This window comes from Cavia porcellus, unplaced genomic scaffold, assembly GCF_034190915.1.
Source record: "Cavia porcellus strain 051 isolate PalLab524CR breed Dunkin Hartley unplaced genomic scaffold, mCavPor4.1 scaffold_8, whole genome shotgun sequence".
NCBI lineage: Eukaryota > Metazoa > Chordata > Mammalia > Rodentia > Caviidae > Cavia > Cavia porcellus.
The window spans coordinates 28413564-28431818 of NW_026947491.1; the positions used below are offsets into that span (position 1 = coordinate 28413564).

General features: G+C 38.0%; 1 protein-coding gene across 14 annotated transcripts in view; it reads left to right on the top strand.

Moving 5' to 3' along the window:
• Dnm1l (dynamin 1 like) overlaps positions 1-18255 on the top strand; it is a 58663-nt gene that overhangs the window by 38605 nt on the left and 1803 nt on the right. For 5 of the 14 annotated variants that reach the window (XM_023563778.2, XM_063254528.1, XM_005002314.4 and 2 more), the window contains 10 exons: positions 1797-1917; positions 2250-2405; positions 2631-2720; positions 4189-4281; positions 12805-12861; positions 13511-13588; positions 13897-13929; positions 15671-15847; positions 16014-16123; positions 17857-18016. In XM_023563778.2, coding sequence (XP_023419546.1) covers positions 1797-1917; positions 2250-2405; positions 2631-2720; positions 4189-4281; positions 12805-12861; positions 13511-13588; positions 13897-13929; positions 15671-15847; positions 16014-16123; positions 17857-18016 — 1075 coding nt within the window. The remainder of the gene's footprint in view (positions 1-1796; positions 1918-2249; positions 2406-2630; positions 2721-4188; positions 4282-12804; positions 12862-13510; positions 13589-13896; positions 13930-15670; positions 15848-16013; positions 16124-17856; positions 18017-18255) is intronic. The other 9 variants (XM_023563776.2, XM_005002315.4, XM_005002312.4 and 6 more) reach the window with 3 other exon arrangements.

Genomic DNA, 18255 nt, shown 5'->3' on the forward strand with positions numbered 1-18255 from the left:
CTTTTGTATGACTTAACTCTATAGATTCAGAATATTTAACAGATTAATTATAGAATAGTTATCATATGTGTGGCATATTGAGGGAAATAAAGATGACTCTAGTGGACCTTTAAGAAGTTTCCTGGGTACTGTAGGTCAAAGAAAGATGAGACTAGTGGCAAAAGTATGATTATTTAAATACTTAATGTTAATTACAACACATATCCAGAAAAGTTCACATAACGTCTTTGTGCAGTTTTATAAACTTAATGAATCAGTGGGTTGTGTCCACCTAATCAAACTTACAGGACACTGAAGAGGGACTGCACCATTTCTCTCAGGGATTAGGAGAGCTGTTTAGTTAAGGAGGCATCTGAATTGGGCTCAGAACAGCATCTGGGAAGGTAGTAGAGGAGGGCATTTTAGGTTTGGGAACAACACAGAATAATGCAAGAAATATTTGGAAAATGGCATGTATAGTAGTACTATAGTAGTACTATACTATATGTATAGGGCGCAATGATAGATGAGGCAAGAAAGGGGTTTAGAAACAAGTCTTGAATATCTTGGTCAGAATTGAGAGAACTTGTAAAGAAATGCTGTTGATCAGAGGTGTAACCTGTTATAGGAGAACTCAACAAAGGGAAATGTTGGGAGAAAATAAACCTATGACCAATAATTTTAATACTGTAATTTAAGTGCACAGTTCAGTGGCTTGTATTACATTTATAATGTTGTACAACCATCACTGGTACAAGGTTTGAAACTTTTTATCACCTCAAGAGAAACTCTACAGTTTCTTCAGTTACTTGTTGGTCATGGTCTATGGTAACCTCTAATTTACTTTCTGAGTTTGCTTATTTTAGATATTTCACATAAGTGAAATAAGTGGAATCACATGGTACCCTCTTGTGGTTGGCTTATTTCAGTTAGCATAAAGTTAGAATACTATCTTTTGCCCAAACTATTATAAAAAAGTATTGATGAATAATGGTTGTAAAAATAGGAAGGAAGATTTGGGGAGACATTATATAAAAGTATTTGTAGCATTCAGATGGACTTGAATAAGAACACAGAAGTTAATCCCAGAATTTCTGGTCATTAAACAAGATGGGAAACACAAGGTGCCTAATACTTAAGTGAAGAGATTTGTCAGAAGCAAAAGTAGGCAAACAATCACTTAACAGTTAAGAATGATATTTAAATATTCTTAGTGTAAAAGTGCAAACAATTCAAGGAAGAGCATGTCATAACATCTAACACATACAAAATTCACATTTCAGTATGTTGACTACTGGAACACGGTTGGGCTTGTTAATACATCTTGTATGGCTGATTTTGTTCTTAAGGCCAGTTAAGTAGTTGCAGAGACTTGTGGGTCCTGCAAAGCCTAAATATTTACCACCTGACCCCTTTAAGGAAAACGTTCACAATATTTAGATTTTGTGAGTCAACAGAAACAAAGCACTGTTCCACGTCTTCAAGGAGCACAGAGGCTAACTGAAGAAACTAGGGCAGAAGGAAGCTCTTTTAACAGTTCTTAGCTGATTTATGTCCAGATAGTTATTGTATAAGCAGACATATATGTGGACTTTCCATGGAAAGTCTTTTTCTCATAAATAAATGAAACCAAACAAACAAGATACCTGAGATGAACTGGTTCATCAATGATTCTGAAAATACATAGAAATAAAAGTGGATGAAATGCAATTGTTTATTAAGGTTCTCAAAATGATAAAAGCTCAGAGAGACTTTCTAACTTTTAGGTTCTTTCTCTTACAGTAATAGAAGTAACTACATACTTCATTGTCTTTCAGATGTGGTGGTGCTAGAATTTGTTATATTTTCCATGAGACTTTTGGCCGAACCTTAGAATCTGTTGACCCCTTAGGTGGCCTTAACACTATTGACATTTTGACTGCCATTAGAAATGCTACAGTGAGTATGCTTATCTTTCAGACTTCATAAAAATGAGATTGAAGCCTTGTTTTTTAAAGGATAATTTGCCTTTTTTTTTTAAACTTTTGATCGGTACCAGGGATCGAACTCACGACCACCTGCTTGCAAGGCAGGTGCTTATGCCTCTGAGCTAAATCCCCAGCCCCTAAGCTTTTTTTTTTTTAACTTACTGTCTTTTTAAGTTAGTTTATTTTGTGTTCTTACTTGGAAATTAAGCAGCACTTTTCATAAAAAATACCAAAAATGTTATTTATTTTTAACCTTTGGGAATAACTGGAATTACATGTAGCTTTGTGTTTGATTTTTCTCAGGGTCCTCGTCCTGCTTTGTTTGTGCCTGAAGTTTCATTTGAGTTACTTGTCAAACGGCAAATCAAACGTCTAGAAGAGCCCAGCCTCCGTTGTGTAGAACTGGTTCATGAGGAAATGCAGCGGATCATCCAGCACTGTAGCAATTACAGCACACAGGTCCCTGAGAGAAATGTAACAGGTTTCGGGTGTGACTAGTAAAGGACTGGAAGGCAGCAAGCAGTGTACATAAGATGGGCTTAAAGTTGAAATCTGTGGTGCCCTTACCTAGGAGCAATTTGCAGTAATATTCTTACATGTAACTTTCATATCTAATTCAGTATTTTAGAGATTTAATTTTCATTAAACAAAACACTTACATTTTTATCTCTTTATTTTGTATAGGAATTGTTACGGTTTCCTAAGCTTCATGATGCCATAGTTGAAGTGGTGACTTGTCTTCTTCGTAAAAGGCTGCCTGTCACAAATGAAATGGTAAGCTAAGGTGTCTCAGATATTGCTGTAAACAGTGTTAGGAAAAGCTTAAATTTTATCTTGGCTGCTTTTTTATATAACACTGTGATTAGTTTAGGGTTTAAGCATGTTTAAATACGTTGATAGATGAAAAGAGTATCAGTTTTACTTCAAAGGAAATTTTTCAGTAGTTTCAGTAGTTTTCCGTAGTTTATAGTGCAGTTTTCTTCATATTTTAACCATTGCTAGTCTGCAGCCACAAGTGTTCATGAGAATGGAGTTATTGTTAAGATTGTAAATAGCTTTGCTTTGTTATGTACTGATTTAATGGAAAATTTAGTTCTGTTTCAGTTTTTTTTTTTTTTTTTTCTATCTTCAGTTTTAATGACAGTGTTCCTAGTGTGGGAAATGCCTTTATACCAAATTTTTACTTAACTGCAAAGTACATTAGGGTAATTTGGCCTGTTCTATAGTTCGCTTATTTGGCAACCAAATACTATAATGTCAATTATTGGCTCCTGTTGTATGGGTTACTGTTCTCCCCACCCTCCCCAAAAAGCTAAAATTGAAAGAAACATGAGATAAGCACTTGAAATTGTTTTTTGCCTCTAATTGTTAGGTGGGTATTTTGTTTTTTGCTGGTCAATAAAAATGCATTTGGTTTCTTCGCTCCAGATGGTAAAAGTATAAAAACCATCCTTGGAAGTATAAAATATAAGTGATGCATGGGTAAGTGTCAGATTCAAACTTAACCTGATCTTAAAATCTACCCACTAATAGCAGAGCATCATTGAAACTTTATTTGAATAGATCTGTTTGCCCATTTCTGCACCAGTAAATGGTGTTGATACCCAAGATTCATCAGGAAAGTATAGAAGACATATGAAAACTTAAGTTTATTTTTTGTAACACTTAGAAATTTTGTAGAACACTAGAAATTATTTTCAAGTTTTTGATGACTGTGGCATTAGCTTTTGAACCACATACCATATATTAAATAAATGCCTTAAAATTAAAGCTAGTTACTACCTTAGGTCTAAATGTATCATTTATCCAAATAAAGTTAATATCTTTAACTTTAGATGTGATTATGAAATGTTTTCTTACTGTTGAAATTGAACTAACATTTCAGCATGAAACAATGGGCAATCTTAAATCCAAATAGCAAAGTTTCTTATAATAAGTTTTTTATTAGTATAGACTTTAGAGTATAAAGTTTCTTATTAAATCACCAGGTATTTAACTTTTTCCTAACAGTAAGATAGTACTATTTTAACAGTTTTCCTCCTGAAAAATGCAGTTGTAGTTGCTGAAAATAATAAGTAATCAAAAAGCTAGCGCAAGTAGTTATTTGCCAGAAGATTGATCAATTGGAGTATAATTGTTGAGTACTCAGGTGTGAGTTTCTTGTACATTTCCAGACTTATAAATTTCTCCAACTAAATTAAGATTGACATATTTTTGGATACTTAGCCTCATTTTTTTCTAGGTACATAACTTGGTGGCAATTGAATTGGCTTATATCAACACGAAACATCCTGACTTTGCTGATGCTTGTGGGCTAATGAACAATAATATAGAGGTAAATACAATTTGTCTTTTTATGTATTTATTTATTTTACTGGGGATTGAACTTATGACCCTGCACTTCCTAGGCAGGTGCTTATGGCACTAGGCTAAATCCCTGACTCCAATTTGTCTTTTTTCAGAGATTAAAAAATCTGTGGTAACTAAATTGTATCAAATTTACATAGTACAGCTAACTATAAAACAGATGTGCCAGTATTAGTACCTGTTACATGCAAGGAAACATACTGAGATCATTACATTGTATTAATTGTCAAAACCACCTGGAGGTGTTAGTCTTACTTTGTGCTTAGGAAATGCAACTCAGGTTCTGGGAATTTATTGAGTTAGTGTTAGCTTCATTTCAGTAACTGTAGTTCATTCAGGTTGAAGTACAGTATATAAAACACAGTGAATGCTTAAAACTGCTTTTACTGGGCTTTGAAACCTGTGAAAGAAGCATTCCAGGAATGGCTTATCTTGTCATAAATTAGGAAAAGCAGTGTTCCTAGTGTGGGAGATGCCTGTCATCAGTCTTAATGTATGTAGTTCCTATGACAGCAGATAGAGGCAGTGCCTGGGGCTGCAGCAGTCTATCCAGATGATCTTATTTTTGTTTTCGGTTACTTTTCTCCCGCATCAATAAGCCTGCTGCTCCTTAATATGGAAAAACTCAAGCCCGCTGCCCCCTGGCCACTGCCTTTTTGAGAGAGGGTCTCACTATGTAGTGCAGGGTAGCACTGAATTCACTTGTGTAGCCCAGTTGGCCTTGAACTCATAGCAGTCTTCCTGCCTCAGCCTCCCAAGTGTGTGTGCCACCACACCCAGCTCAAGTCTCCTTCTGTATCACATTTCTTCTTCTGTTGTAGGCATGGAACATGGGAAGTAGAAGGCCCTGGGATTATTTGCTTCAGCTTAGTTAAGGCAGATGATAAGTCTAACACCCACGGATAATGATAGGTACTCTTTCAGTGTCTATTTTTCTGGGCACTATTATGTAGAAAACAGGCACTTTTTAAATAGGCATTAGGAATAAATTTTTAGCTACAAATGGGGATTTTTTTCCTATTGCAAAGAATTCCAAGGTACATACAATAAGCTTCTTTTGAAACTTAAAAAATAGGTTAATAAGGGTTTTATTAAAAATTGGCACACAGACCACTCTTGAGTTTAAGGATTTAGTTCTTGTTGTTAGGGCCGACGCCGCAGGGAAAGAGACCCCAAGGACTCAACTCTTGGTGAGGGAAAAAAGTTTTATTTCCATGCGCATGGGGTCCCCCAGGCAAACAAGTGCGGAGGGCCCCGAGGGGGAATTGTGTAGGGTTTTTAAGGGCGCAAACGGGAGGCAAGCGAGTTTACAGAAGCAGATTGCATTGGTTAATTTTGAGCAGCATAGGATTTGGCAGAAATTGATTGGAGGGGTTTGGGGTTGAGTAACCATGGAGACTGGGGGTCCTAGCCCAGTCACTATGTGCCCAGAACAGAACAGTTACTTGTCTTACTTATCTCGTTGAGACAGAACAACCTTGCAGGTGCATTCTTTCTTTTTTTTTTTTCTCTGCTCTGATAGCTCTGGGGAGTTAGGCATTTCTTTCTGCTCTGCTCTGATAGCTCTGGGGAGTTAGGGAGTTAACCCTTTCATTCCCCGCTCTGGGGAGTTAGGGAGTGAAACATTCTTTGCTGCTTTTTATAACTCGGGGAGGGGGTTATAGCAGGGGGGGTCAACTCTCACATTCCCCCCCTTTTTTTTTTCGATGACTTTTAATCTTAAAGGTCCTGTATGGGTAAGGGATCATATTGTTGACGTAGCACCATAACTTTTACTTGAGAAATCTGGGCCCTCACAAACCGGGTTACTCGGTTAATGAGGCAAGGGGCTATAGTTATAACTATAATGAATCCGGCCAGGGGTCCCAATAAAGGGAGAATATAGGGCAGGATTGATTCCCGGAAAGAGAACATTTTGGCTTTACTTGAAGGGGGCTCTTGAGATCTGATTTTTTTTTTTTTCTCAACTTTTTTATTGCATCTTTTACAATCCCAGTATGATCAGTGTAAAAACAACATTTTTTTTTTAAGTGCGGCGCAGAGACCCCCTTTTTTTAAAAACAAAAGATCTTTAACAATTGGTTTTTTTTTTGTTTACAGGGGGACCAAAGCCGCCGTGTAAGGTCGGCATCAATGTTATTAAAATCAAAACAAGCAAGCTAAAACAGTTTATAACCAGCATAATCTAACTATGTTTTAGTCAATTTTTAACTTTAAGGGTTATCAGTCTGTTGTGTAGTCCACTGAGTATGTCTCTCGTTGTCCGCTGTTTCCAGTGGCTTTACATGAGTGTAGTGAATCCGCGCAGTTTTTCCTGTTACCTTGATGGCAGTGGGGGTACTGAGCATCACGGTGAAAGGTCCTTCCCAGCAGGATTTGAGGGAGTCATGGTGGTGACATCGAACCAAGACTGGAGTCCCTGAGGCCTTGGTCTCTGAAGGCAGGTCTAAGTGTTTTTGTCTAAACAGCTGGTGGATCCAGGCCAACACAGGTTGGAGTGTCTGTAGGGACTTAAAATCTCGATTAGTAATTTTAGCTAATTTGTCTTCTGACAGTCTTGGAACCAATGGTGGGGGCCTCCCAAACATGGCTTTAAAGGGGGAAATTTTAGAAACATATGGGGTATATCTAGCTCTTAACAGTGTAAAGGGAAGAAGGCTCATCCAATTATCGCCAGTTTTTGAAAACAGCTTAGCTAAAATGTCCTTGAGACTTTGGTTTATATGTTTTACTTGCCCTGAGCTTTGTGGCTGATAGGCACAGTGGAGTTTTAATTAATCTTTAATGTCTGGGCTAACTTTTGGGTGACTCGGGCTATGAAAGCCAGGCCATTATCAGACCCCATTGATAGTGGGAGGCCAAATCAAGGTATGATCTCATGCGATAGCCTTTTAACTACCACTAAGGCTGACTCAGACTTAGTAGGGAAAGCCTCTACCCAGCCAGTAAAAATGTTTATTAATACCAAGAGATAGCAGTGTCCCTGTAAATTAAGTTTTACCATGTCCATGAAGTCTATTTTTTAATGTTCTCCTGGAACAATTTTTTGATGTCGGGTGGTCTCCAACGCAGAGCTCTTGGCTGAGTTGACTAACAAGCACTGTGGGCATCTGGAGCTCGAAGAGGTGGTCAGTTTGTAGAGTTTTGGAATAAAATACTGAGTTCTGGACAAATCCACAAGTTTAGTTTTTTTTAAACGAGTAGTCTGGCGAGCCCGGTATAACAGCTCCTGCCCTAGTGTCTCCAGTAACCGTACTGGTATATCAGGTAACTGGTATTAGCCCCTTGGGGTGGGAGACTTTATTTTAAGTTGAGATGCCAACTGTAGGTCTTTCCTTATGTAGACTGGTTCTGATAAGGTCAGAGGACTAGTATCAGAGCAGTTATTTTCTTGGTTGACCCCTCTGATGTGGTTGTTATTTTTTAAGTGGCTTGATCTGCCAAACTGTTTCTTAAGGTGACAGTGTCATCTCTTGTCTGGTGAGCCTTGTAATGAATAGCAACCCATTGAGGCAGTCAGACAGCTGTCAGCAAGTCTAGAATCTGTGGAGCATTTTTAATCTTAGCCTCAACTGAGGTTAAGAAACCTCACTCTTGATAGACGGCTCCACGTATATGTACAGTAGCAAAGGCATATCTACAGTAAGAAAAATGTTTTACCCTCTTTTTTGTGGCTAGTTTTAGCCTCTTAGTCAAAGCAACAAGCTTCGCCTTTTGGGCAGAAGTGTCAGGCTCTACCCGCTTAACCCAGAGTACCTCCTTTTTGGTGGTCACTGCTGCCCCGGCCACTCGTTTGTCGTTTTGGATGAAGCTGTTTTCATCGAACAGTTGTCGGCATTTCCCAAAAGCTGGTCAGTAAGATCAGCCTGTAGGTTTTGTTGCAGTTCGAGGATGTCAGCGCACTCATGGAGAGAGGTGTCCTTTGTTCCTCCGGGTCATCATCAGGCATAAGGGTGGCTGGGTTTAAAGCTGAAGAAGTCTTGAATATCATTGACTCTGGGTCTAGAAGCAGGGCTTGACAGTAGAATTCTGGCATTTGAGAGCCTTTTTTAGGAGGGGTTTTGATAAGAGTCTCTAAACTGTGAGAGGTTACCACAGAAATCACTTGCCTAAAGCGAGTTTTTTTGTCTCCTTAAGTAGCATTGTCACAGTAGCTAGTATTTTTAGGCAGGGGGGCTATACTTCTGTTACTGAATCAAGTCTTTTGGAGAGGTAGGCTATAGGCCTCTTTCAAGGGCCGACGTTCTGAGTGAGGACTCTTTTGGCAATGTCCCTGAGTTTATCTATGAACAAGATGAAAGGCTTGGTAACGTCAGGGAGTCCCAGGGCTGGGGCCTCTGTCAAGGCCCGCTTGAGCTGCTGGAAGGCCTGTTCACATTTATTAGTCCAGTTTAGTGAATTTTGAGTTTATCCCTTATGGGAGTCATATAGAGGCAAGCTTTTTAGTAAAATTTAGCCTACAGTATCCAACTGCCTCCAGAAAGTCTCGTCTGTTTTTTAAAAGTTTTTTTTCATACAGCAATTTTAACATCTTGGCTATCTTTTTGTAAATTTTTTAGTTTTTAAAGACCTTTTTGTGTTATCTTTATTAACTGGCTGAGGGGCATTTTTTTAAACCTCTCAAACTTTTGTAATTTTTGTCTAACATGTGGGGCCGACTGAGTTACAAAGAGAACAACTGGCGATATTGGGAAACCTCCTTACCTCTGGATGTCCAGTCAGGGTGGCACAAAAGGAGAACATGGTTTTGGCATTCCGGATCAGAGAGCCGGCTTCATCTGGATGGCACACTGTTTCTTGTCCAAGGGTGTCACGTGACAGGCCATCATTTTAGTAAAATTATATTTTTAACAAAAAGGGCTTTTTTACAGGTAACAAAATTGTGCTGTATAATCTCCCAGATGTTTACAGCACATGTAAGGATTTGTATCTTATTTTTAGTATCACCTATAATCTCATTTTAATGAAAACATTTTGCAGCAAAGTACAATCTTATGTATACTTTTACCAAAACTGATTTAATACTGTCAAATTTTGAACACATTTACTTTTTGTCAAACCTGTTATTTGTAGTACTATAAACCAAGACAAATAAAATTTACATCCTCTTGAGCCTTCTACAACTTACAATAATACCTCTCAAACTAAGCTTTGATCTTTTTTTACATTCTGGCATAGCCAGACACCTTTACTTGAAGACCACTCTCTTTGTCCCTCTTTTTACTATTACCAGTCAATTACCTTTTTTTTCACTTCTCAGACAACATCAAAACTCTCAACAAAACCCTTGAAGTCACCTTTTAGTAGTCCAAAACATACTTATTTTATGTCTTTTTACCACATAAAAATGTTGTATTTTAAAAACAAAACTGTAACCTTTTAACTGGCTCAAATATAGTACCGCCTGGTTTTTACTTGGCAAAGTTGACATGACTCTTAACAACCATAGATATATATATATGTGTACATGTTTATATTTTTACCAGAGAGAAAAAATACTCCTTTTAAAAGGCATGTTGAGGTTGCAAGCAATCAATTGAAGTCTTACATATTAAACAAGGCGCCACAACATTAAAGACACAAACAAAGGGAGCTTCTTGTACAGTTTGGTCAGCTAAAGGAAATAATTTTTTTTATCATGAACCTTTAATGTAATAAGCCATATGGATCCTACAACAGAAATGGGCAACAAGCCCCTAAGTTAGTAACAAGTTTAAACAGGCAATCAAGGAGAGGGCGGAGGAAGGAAGGGTTTTACCCACGGTGGGGGCTCCTCCCTGAGGTCCTGTCATACCAAGATGTAGGCGATCCGGTCGGGGTGGCCCTCTCGTCCAGGGCAGAAGATGATGTTCTTAACTGCTAAGATGAGGGGAAGGTGGAAAGTCCCCTTTGGTGGCCAACCCACGGAGAATGTGGGCCACTCAGACGAGCAGAAAGTCTGTCATTTACTTTTTTAACCTGTAAGGAGAGATTGTGAGCCCTCTCTCGAACCTCCGACCAATGGTCGAGGGTGAGGGACAATGGGGACGATGTCGTCTGGCCCATGATGTTCTGAAGACAAAGAGTGGTTAGCGTACACGCGACACAACAAATAACCGTTCACAACAGTCACAACACACAGAACAAACAGGCCGGCCACCTCACTCTCACGCATTAGTTTCACACCAAACGAGTCACCTTAGGGGCTGCCTCCAGATTGGCCCGGATGGACCACAGATTGGGAATGAAATTCCCCAGATTGGCCCAGACGGACCACAGATTGGGAATGAAATTCCCCAGATTGGCCCAGACAGACCACAGATTGGGAATGAAATTCCCCAGATTGGCCCAGACGGACCACAGATTGGGAATGAAATTCCCCAAACCGATAGGAAAATCCTATCGCAGACGGTGAGTCACGGAAAACCGTGTGGGGCGTCCCCCGGTCACCAGAGAACAGAGAACAGATAACAAAAACAGGTAACAAAAATTGCCCGGTTGGCTCGGGGCGTAAAATACCGGTAGATTGATCCTCAGAGTAAAAATAAGAAGCGACCGGTCGTACTCACCCACCGCAGAGCCGTTGAGGTCACCTCCCGTGAGACGTGCTATCTCGCTGGGGCCTCCAAGATGTTAGGGCCGACGCCGCAGGGAAAGAGACCCCAAGGACTCAACTCTTGGTGAGGGAAAAAAGTTTTATTTCCATGCGCATGGGGTCCCCCAGGCAAACAAGTGCGGAGGGCCCCGAGGGGGAATTGTGTAGGGTTTTTAAGGGCGCAAACGGGAGGCAAGCGAGTTTACAGAAGCAGATTGCATTGGTTAATTTTGAGCAGCATAGGATTTGGCAGAAATTGATTGGAGGGGTTTGGGGTTGAGTAACCATGGAGACTGGGGGTCCTAGCCCAGTCACTATGTGCCCAGAACAGAACAGTTACTTGTCTTACTTATCTCGTTGAGACAGAACAACCTTGCAGGTGCATTCTTTCTTTTTTTTTTTTCTCTGCTCTGATAGCTCTGGGGAGTTAGGCATTTCTTTCTGCTCTGCTCTGATAGCTCTGGGGAGTTAGGGAGTTAACCCTTTCATTCCCCGCTCTGGGGAGTTAGGGAGTGAAACATTCTTTGCTGCTTTTTATAACTCGGGGAGGGGGTTATAGCAGGGGGGGTCAACTCTCACATTGTAACTGAAAAAAAGAATTCACCGGCAGCTTATGTGGGGAGTTTTGTTGTGTCACTGAAGTCCGTGTGATAGGATTCAGATCAGTACTTTCTGCAAATGAACATACATCTGGCTTTAATAACTGTGGCAAGGAGTATAAGGGTGGTATTTCTATTTAATCTACTATTTTCAATGTCTGAGGGAAGGTACTGTTTTTACCAGACTAGGAAGTGAGGCTTAAAATGAGTGGATAACCAGTCCATTCAGTTAACAAAGCCAGCAAAGTGGCTCTGCAGGTGCCCATAACCAGCCAGGGTCGGAACTGGTTAGTAATAGACCACACAGAGAGTTGCTGTTCTCCAGGTTCCCTGCCTTTCCTTTAGAAAATGTACATTTTAACATGCTTTTTATCAAAGTATTAAAATCCGTATGTTTTCGTCATCAGTGACAGTGTCATCTGTCACTCAATAACCTCCCATGAGGAAATAAAAAATGAGTCAAATTTCTCTCAAAACAAAAGCCTACACGAGACATTACTGGGAGGCTTTGCTGACTGACTGTTGAGTGTAAGAGTGATCATGAAGTTCTTTGTATGCACGGCCAATTCTGAATTGATTTGCTTAAGTGTTTTTCTTGAGGCAGTGATGCTGCCTGTGAGAGGGTCATTGTCACTATCTGTACCTTTCTTTATCTGCATGATCTTGCACCTGTTGTGGTGCTTGTATGTAGGAGGTGCTTAGTGCATGTTGATTTGGATTGAACACAATTTGCATAGCTTTGTGTCAGTCTGACAGAATTAGCAGTTTTTCCATCTGTTGCTAGGTTACAAAAGTGCCTATTATTTGTCAACACTGTGGACAGGTTAGGGTCAATAAAATAGAACATTTTTAAATGATAATCACAGCTACACATATGTTTTCAAATGATGATTTTTGTTGTATGGAAATTGTCTGAGTTGAACACAAAAGTATGCAGATTAAAGTGACTTAAAAGTTTTCTGCGATACATGCACTGCAGATTCTCCACAGTGTGTTTGAAGGCCTGTGCTCTGAACAGTTTTAAATCAGTATTTCCTAACTTGAGATTGGTTTGTTTACCCTGATTTGAGCATCTCTACTACAGGAACCCTGTTACTGCCGTGGTATTATATCAGTGATGTATGCTGGGGCAGAAAAAAGATTGAGAAGTTTTGGGTTAAATGATTTGTTTTAAAATATAATTATTATGTCATGAGTCCCATCAGAAAGAGAATGTTATCTCCAAGTTTTTCACACTTTTCATGTAAGATGAACATATTTTCATATATATCTCAATATTCTGATCATCACTTTTGTTTTGTGTGGTTGCATTTTATAGGAACAAAGGAGAAACAGGTTAGCAAGAGAATTACCTTCAGCTGTATCACGAGACAAGGTAAAAAACCATGTTTTTAAAGCATATTCTGAATTCCTACAGATGGAGTGGTAAGCTTTAGAATTTTATGTAGTTCTAGAAGTAACTGTTTTTTCTCTTTTTAATATTCCCCTGTTAACAGTTTAAGTAAAAGTATGCAAGTTTCAAATAGGTTTTGAGTAAGTTAAAGATAATAATATTTTGAATACACTAGAATAAATGCTTACAGGTGGCTTTAAAGCATCAAGGTTTCTTTTAGGAAAAATTCAGTCAGCATTGTTACAGTGACTTCATTATAATGATTTTTGGAGAGGGAAGACAACAATATATACCTGCCAGAGTTTTACCTGTAATAATTATAATAGTTGATACATTAAAATACATGTATAAAAATCATGTTACCTTGAAAAAAAGATCTTATTAAATACCAAACCTAAAAGTGAGGCTTTGGATTTAGATTTTTCTTAGGTATTCATTCATTCATCTGTTGAGAACTTTCACCAAAGGTGACCAACAGTATAGGAAATAAGGCAGAGTAACAATTTTATGTCCCATCATTACATTGTTTTTCACATTATTTTACTACAGAGGGGAAAAAATTCACATTTAGACTGTTTCTCAGTGCACGTTTGGCATCTTTGATTTTTTTTCCCTGCATTTTTGCCTTTAGTCTTCTAAAGTTCCAAGTGCTTTGGCACCTGTCTCCCAGGAGCCCTCCCCTGCTGCTTCTGCCGAGGCTGATGGCAAGGTCTGTTCCAATTCCTGTCTGAGCCTGCATGCCTAGTTGTTGGGTGCAACATAATCTTCTGGGAATGGTACATGGAGTAAAAGAGCAGTTTGGGTTGTTGTGCTAAGGGTCTCATAACTTTAATAAAATTTTAAGTTCCATAACTATGCATACTTTATAAAATACTGTGGTCATCTTTTGTTTGCAATATATAAGATGTACACAGAAAAAGAAGGTAAAGAGGAAGTTACCCTGCATTTTTATATTTCAAACCATTGATATTTAAATCTTGCTTGTTAAATTGCATGTCTTAACATATCTCTTAACAGTTAATTCAGGACAGCAGAAGAGAAACTAAAAATGTGAGTCTCTGGCTTCAGAATGGAAATGTTGGTACCTTTTGTCCTCATGGAAACATTGTCTTCAAATCACTGAAGAATTTGTTTGTAGAGTGGCATCTATTGTTGTCTGTGATAATGTTCTTAATGTTCCTTTTATCTAACTCTGGCAAGATGGAGTAACTAGCTTTAACACAGTTTTCATTAATAATAATAGGGTGTCTGGTTACTTCAACTAGAATTTTGAATTTCAAGTTTTGGTAGGGAAGTAAGATTTTTGAAATAGAAATCGTACTTTTGGACATTTCCTCTTAAAGGCTGAGTTTTGCCCAGGACTAACAGATAATCCTCTACTGCTTCTTTCTCATGCTTCCTATTAGCGTGCACTTGTCACTGTAAACGCATAGCCTTGTGTGTGCTTCAGCAGCTTAAGCAAACTGAAAACAAATGGGACTGTGAAAGCTTGAGTGTTGTCAAATCTTAATAACCTTTTTGGCAGAAAATTAGATCATGCATAAACTATTCAGTCTCATTCCTAATTTTCCTGGCACTTGGCTCCTGTTCTTACCCAGATTCAAGGTTTTCAACTTTAACCGAAGCCTTATAAATGTCTTGCCTTCTCTCAGCCTACTGTGTTCAGATATTATGAGAACCATCCAAACCTCTGCACCAGTTTTACTTCATTTGTGGCATCATAGTGAATGTGTGTACTTTCCTTAAGGTTTCATTGTCATTCATGTATAAGTAACAAGCATTTGAAAGTAGTCATTTTTAAGTTACATGTAATTAAAAAGTATATAATTTATGCCTATGCTCAGTGTAGCTCACTGAAATGCACTAGAGACAGATCTTAACCAGTTATTTCAGATTAGTATGATACGCCAATGTCATCTTTACAACTGCCCTAACACTCTTCTATTAAAATGTATACAGTCCATTCTCAGATTGTAAAATCATAAGGGTATAAAAACGTATTTTTAAATGTCGATAAATTATGTAATAATCAGCTTTTCTTTTACAAGCTAATTCTATAATCAGTATCCTAGAAAGTAAGGTTGTAGAAGCAGTTGTGTGATTAACTAGTAGCACTAGATTTCTCTTTGTGTACCTTTCTCAGGAGTATAGACACTGAGTTTGGATTGTGATTGTCAAATGTTCCACTTTGAGGTAGCTTGCATCGACTGCCAGCCTAGGCAAGGGTGGCAAACCCATGGCACACACCCTGCAGCGAGCTGTTTGTATCATAGAGTTCTAAGTGGTTTACCTCACTGGCCTAGAGAATAGTCATATTCTTCCATTGAAGATTTTGTACTTTTTTAAATAGTGATTTTGTTGGCTATTAGGAATATGAACTAATTTGAGAAATAATTTCTTAAGTTTGGAGACATAAGTTCTAGTGTTTAAGATTACTTTGTTTCTTTGTGCAAACTTTTAATGAATGGTTTTAAGGGCAGCTTTACATTTTCATAATTTAGTATTTGAGAGGTGGGAGAAGAGGAAAAAGTTTTAAAAGTCAGCAAGTGACAAAGAAAACATTAGGGCCTCTAATGGCTGAGGCTCCACAAACAACTTCCAGCTGAACCTCTCATGCAGATAGCTCAGGTTTTCAGACCTACATGCCGCCTAGCATCCCTTTCTGACCCCATCGTCTGTCCCAATAAATTAAGCTCTAGTTGGGGTCTAGATGTGTTTTTGACCACTGTTATTGTTTAGGTCACATTAGAGATGACATAGCTGGTACAGGTTTTGGAACATGTTTTTTCAGGCTGCATCTGGAGGTGGTGGGGTTGGAGATAGCGGCCAAGAACCCACAACAGGCAACTGGCGAGGAATGCTGAAAACTTCAAAAGCCGAAGAGTTACTAGCTGAAGAAAAATCAAAACCAATTCCAATTATGCCAGCCAGTCCACAGAAGGGCCACGCAGTCAATCTGCTGGACGTGGTAAGCTATGAGAAATTTGGTTTAGGTGACCAAGTAAATGACCAAAATTAATATGAGAAAAGACAAACCGAACTACAAGTAGCAAAACTTATTTAACTTTTGAATATTAAGAGGATTGTCATTTCAAAATGGCACAAAAGTAATGCTTCCTGCCCATGTCATTTAGCCAGTTCCTGTTGCTCGAAAACTGTCTGCCCGTGAACAGCGAGATTGTGAGGTTATCGAACGACTCATCAAATCCTATTTCCTTATTGTCAGAAAGAATATTCAAGACAGGTTAGTATTACTTAACATGAATCACAGGCTACAATTTTGCTACTGTTTCGAAAACACATATTTTTTAGTTTATCTAAATCAAATGAATTATCCTGATACTCTGCATGACTTGTCATAGCAATACTCATAATCTGTTAACATAGTCTAGAACCTGACATATTTGCTAGAAGTTATTAAATATTCTTTTGTTCTATCTGGCTGTCACACTTTCAGCTAAAAAAGCCTTTTTTTCTAGATATTAGTAGTTTCATTAATTTTGGCTTATTAATACTGGCTTATCGTTTTTTTTTCCTTGTTTTTGGTACCAGGAATCAAACTCATGACCGCGCACTTGGAAGGCAGGCACTTATGCCACGGGGCTAAATCCCCAGCTGGCTTGCCTTTTGAATGATTTGACTCTCTGAAATATTAAGTATCTTTCACTAGGAAATACTTTATCATTCTAAGTCAGAATGCTTTTCATGTGTCCACTGCCTAGTGTCATGTCCAGTATAGTACATGTAATGTCATTTATGCAAAAGGGAGAAGAAAAATTTAGCTGTCTAGAAAACATTTAAAAAATATTCTGTATCCAATTTGTAGTGATTAACAAATAAGAAATTTTACTGAAGAGGAATAAAGTCAGATACTCTCTCAACACTTCATACTAAAGCAATGTTTTTCTCTCTATAACCTGTTATCTTATTTGCCTTATAGGATATTTTAACTTTTAGCTTCTGGTAAAAATAATAGTTCTTAGCTGAGTATGGTGGTGCATGTCTGGAATCCTAGCACTCTGGAGGCTAAAGCAGGAAGATCACATGTTTGAGCCTACCCTAGGCAACTTAGCAAGATCTGGCCTCAAAAATTTTAAAAAGTTCTTGGTTTACACTGTATGCTAAAAAAAAAAAAAAAAAAAAATTCTACTTTTCCTTTATTGCTCCTTCCTCTATAAAGGTTTTTATTGCTGTTCTTAAAATTATTATTGATATAGGGCCAGGGATGTAGCTCAGTGGCACAGTACCTGTCTGGCAAGCACAAGGTCCTGAGTTCAAGTCCTAGTACCAAAAAAAAAAAAAAAAAAAAAAAAGCCCAAACCAAAAAACATATATACCAGTTTCCCATCTTAAGTATATTTTGCAGGGTTTTTTTTTTTTTTTAGTATATTCATGAAATTGTACAATGTTGCTATCTAGTCCTGTAACATCTTTATTATCCCATAAAGCAAGCCTGTACCTACCAGCAGTGACTCCCCTTACTCTAACCTACCATCTCTGTCAGTGTGCCTACTCTGGATACTAAATATGGGTTCAGTCTTTTCGTGACTGGCTTCTTTCACTCACGTGTTATTAAGGTTCATTTATATTGTACTTCATTACTTTTTATGGTTAATACTGGCTTGTATTGATACTGCATTTTATCATTTATCAACATACACTTTTTTTTCATATATTTTGATTATGAATAGTGTTCATTACATATTCATATTTTCATATATTTTGATTATGAATAATGTTCATTACATAATAGTGTTAACAGAGTGGATGAAATGAAAAAGGTACAATACCAAAAATTGCGACTTTTCTTTTGCTTGATTATAATTAAGTAAAAATTGAAAGAATGATTATGCCATTAAAGAAATATCTAGGTAGACCAGCATTCTTATTTAGCTTTGCTTTTTTGAGGCCAGAGTCTTTGCTCAAATTTTTAAAAGAAATTTTGCCAAAACTTTGTAATCTGGTTTTGTTTTGCAGTGTGCCAAAGGCAGTAATGCATTTTTTGGTTAATCATGTGAAAGATACTCTTCAGAGTGAGTTAGTGGGACAACTTTATAAATCATCCTTATTGGATGATCTCCTGACTGAATCTGAGGACATGGCACAGCGTAGGAAAGAAGCAGCTGATATGCTGAAGGTATTACTGCAAACTTTTTTCGATTTTTATACTTCGGTTTTAGATGCATAGATACTCATTTAAATAGCTTAAAATGCACTCTGATCTTTGGATAATACAGTCTTTATATTACAGACTTTTTTCCTTTGGGACTTGATTAAGATTCAAATTTCAGAGAAGACACTCATTAGTAAAAATCTGCTATGTATATACTAAATAGGGAAATTTCTCTCCATAATTCAAATACTGTGAGTTAAGCA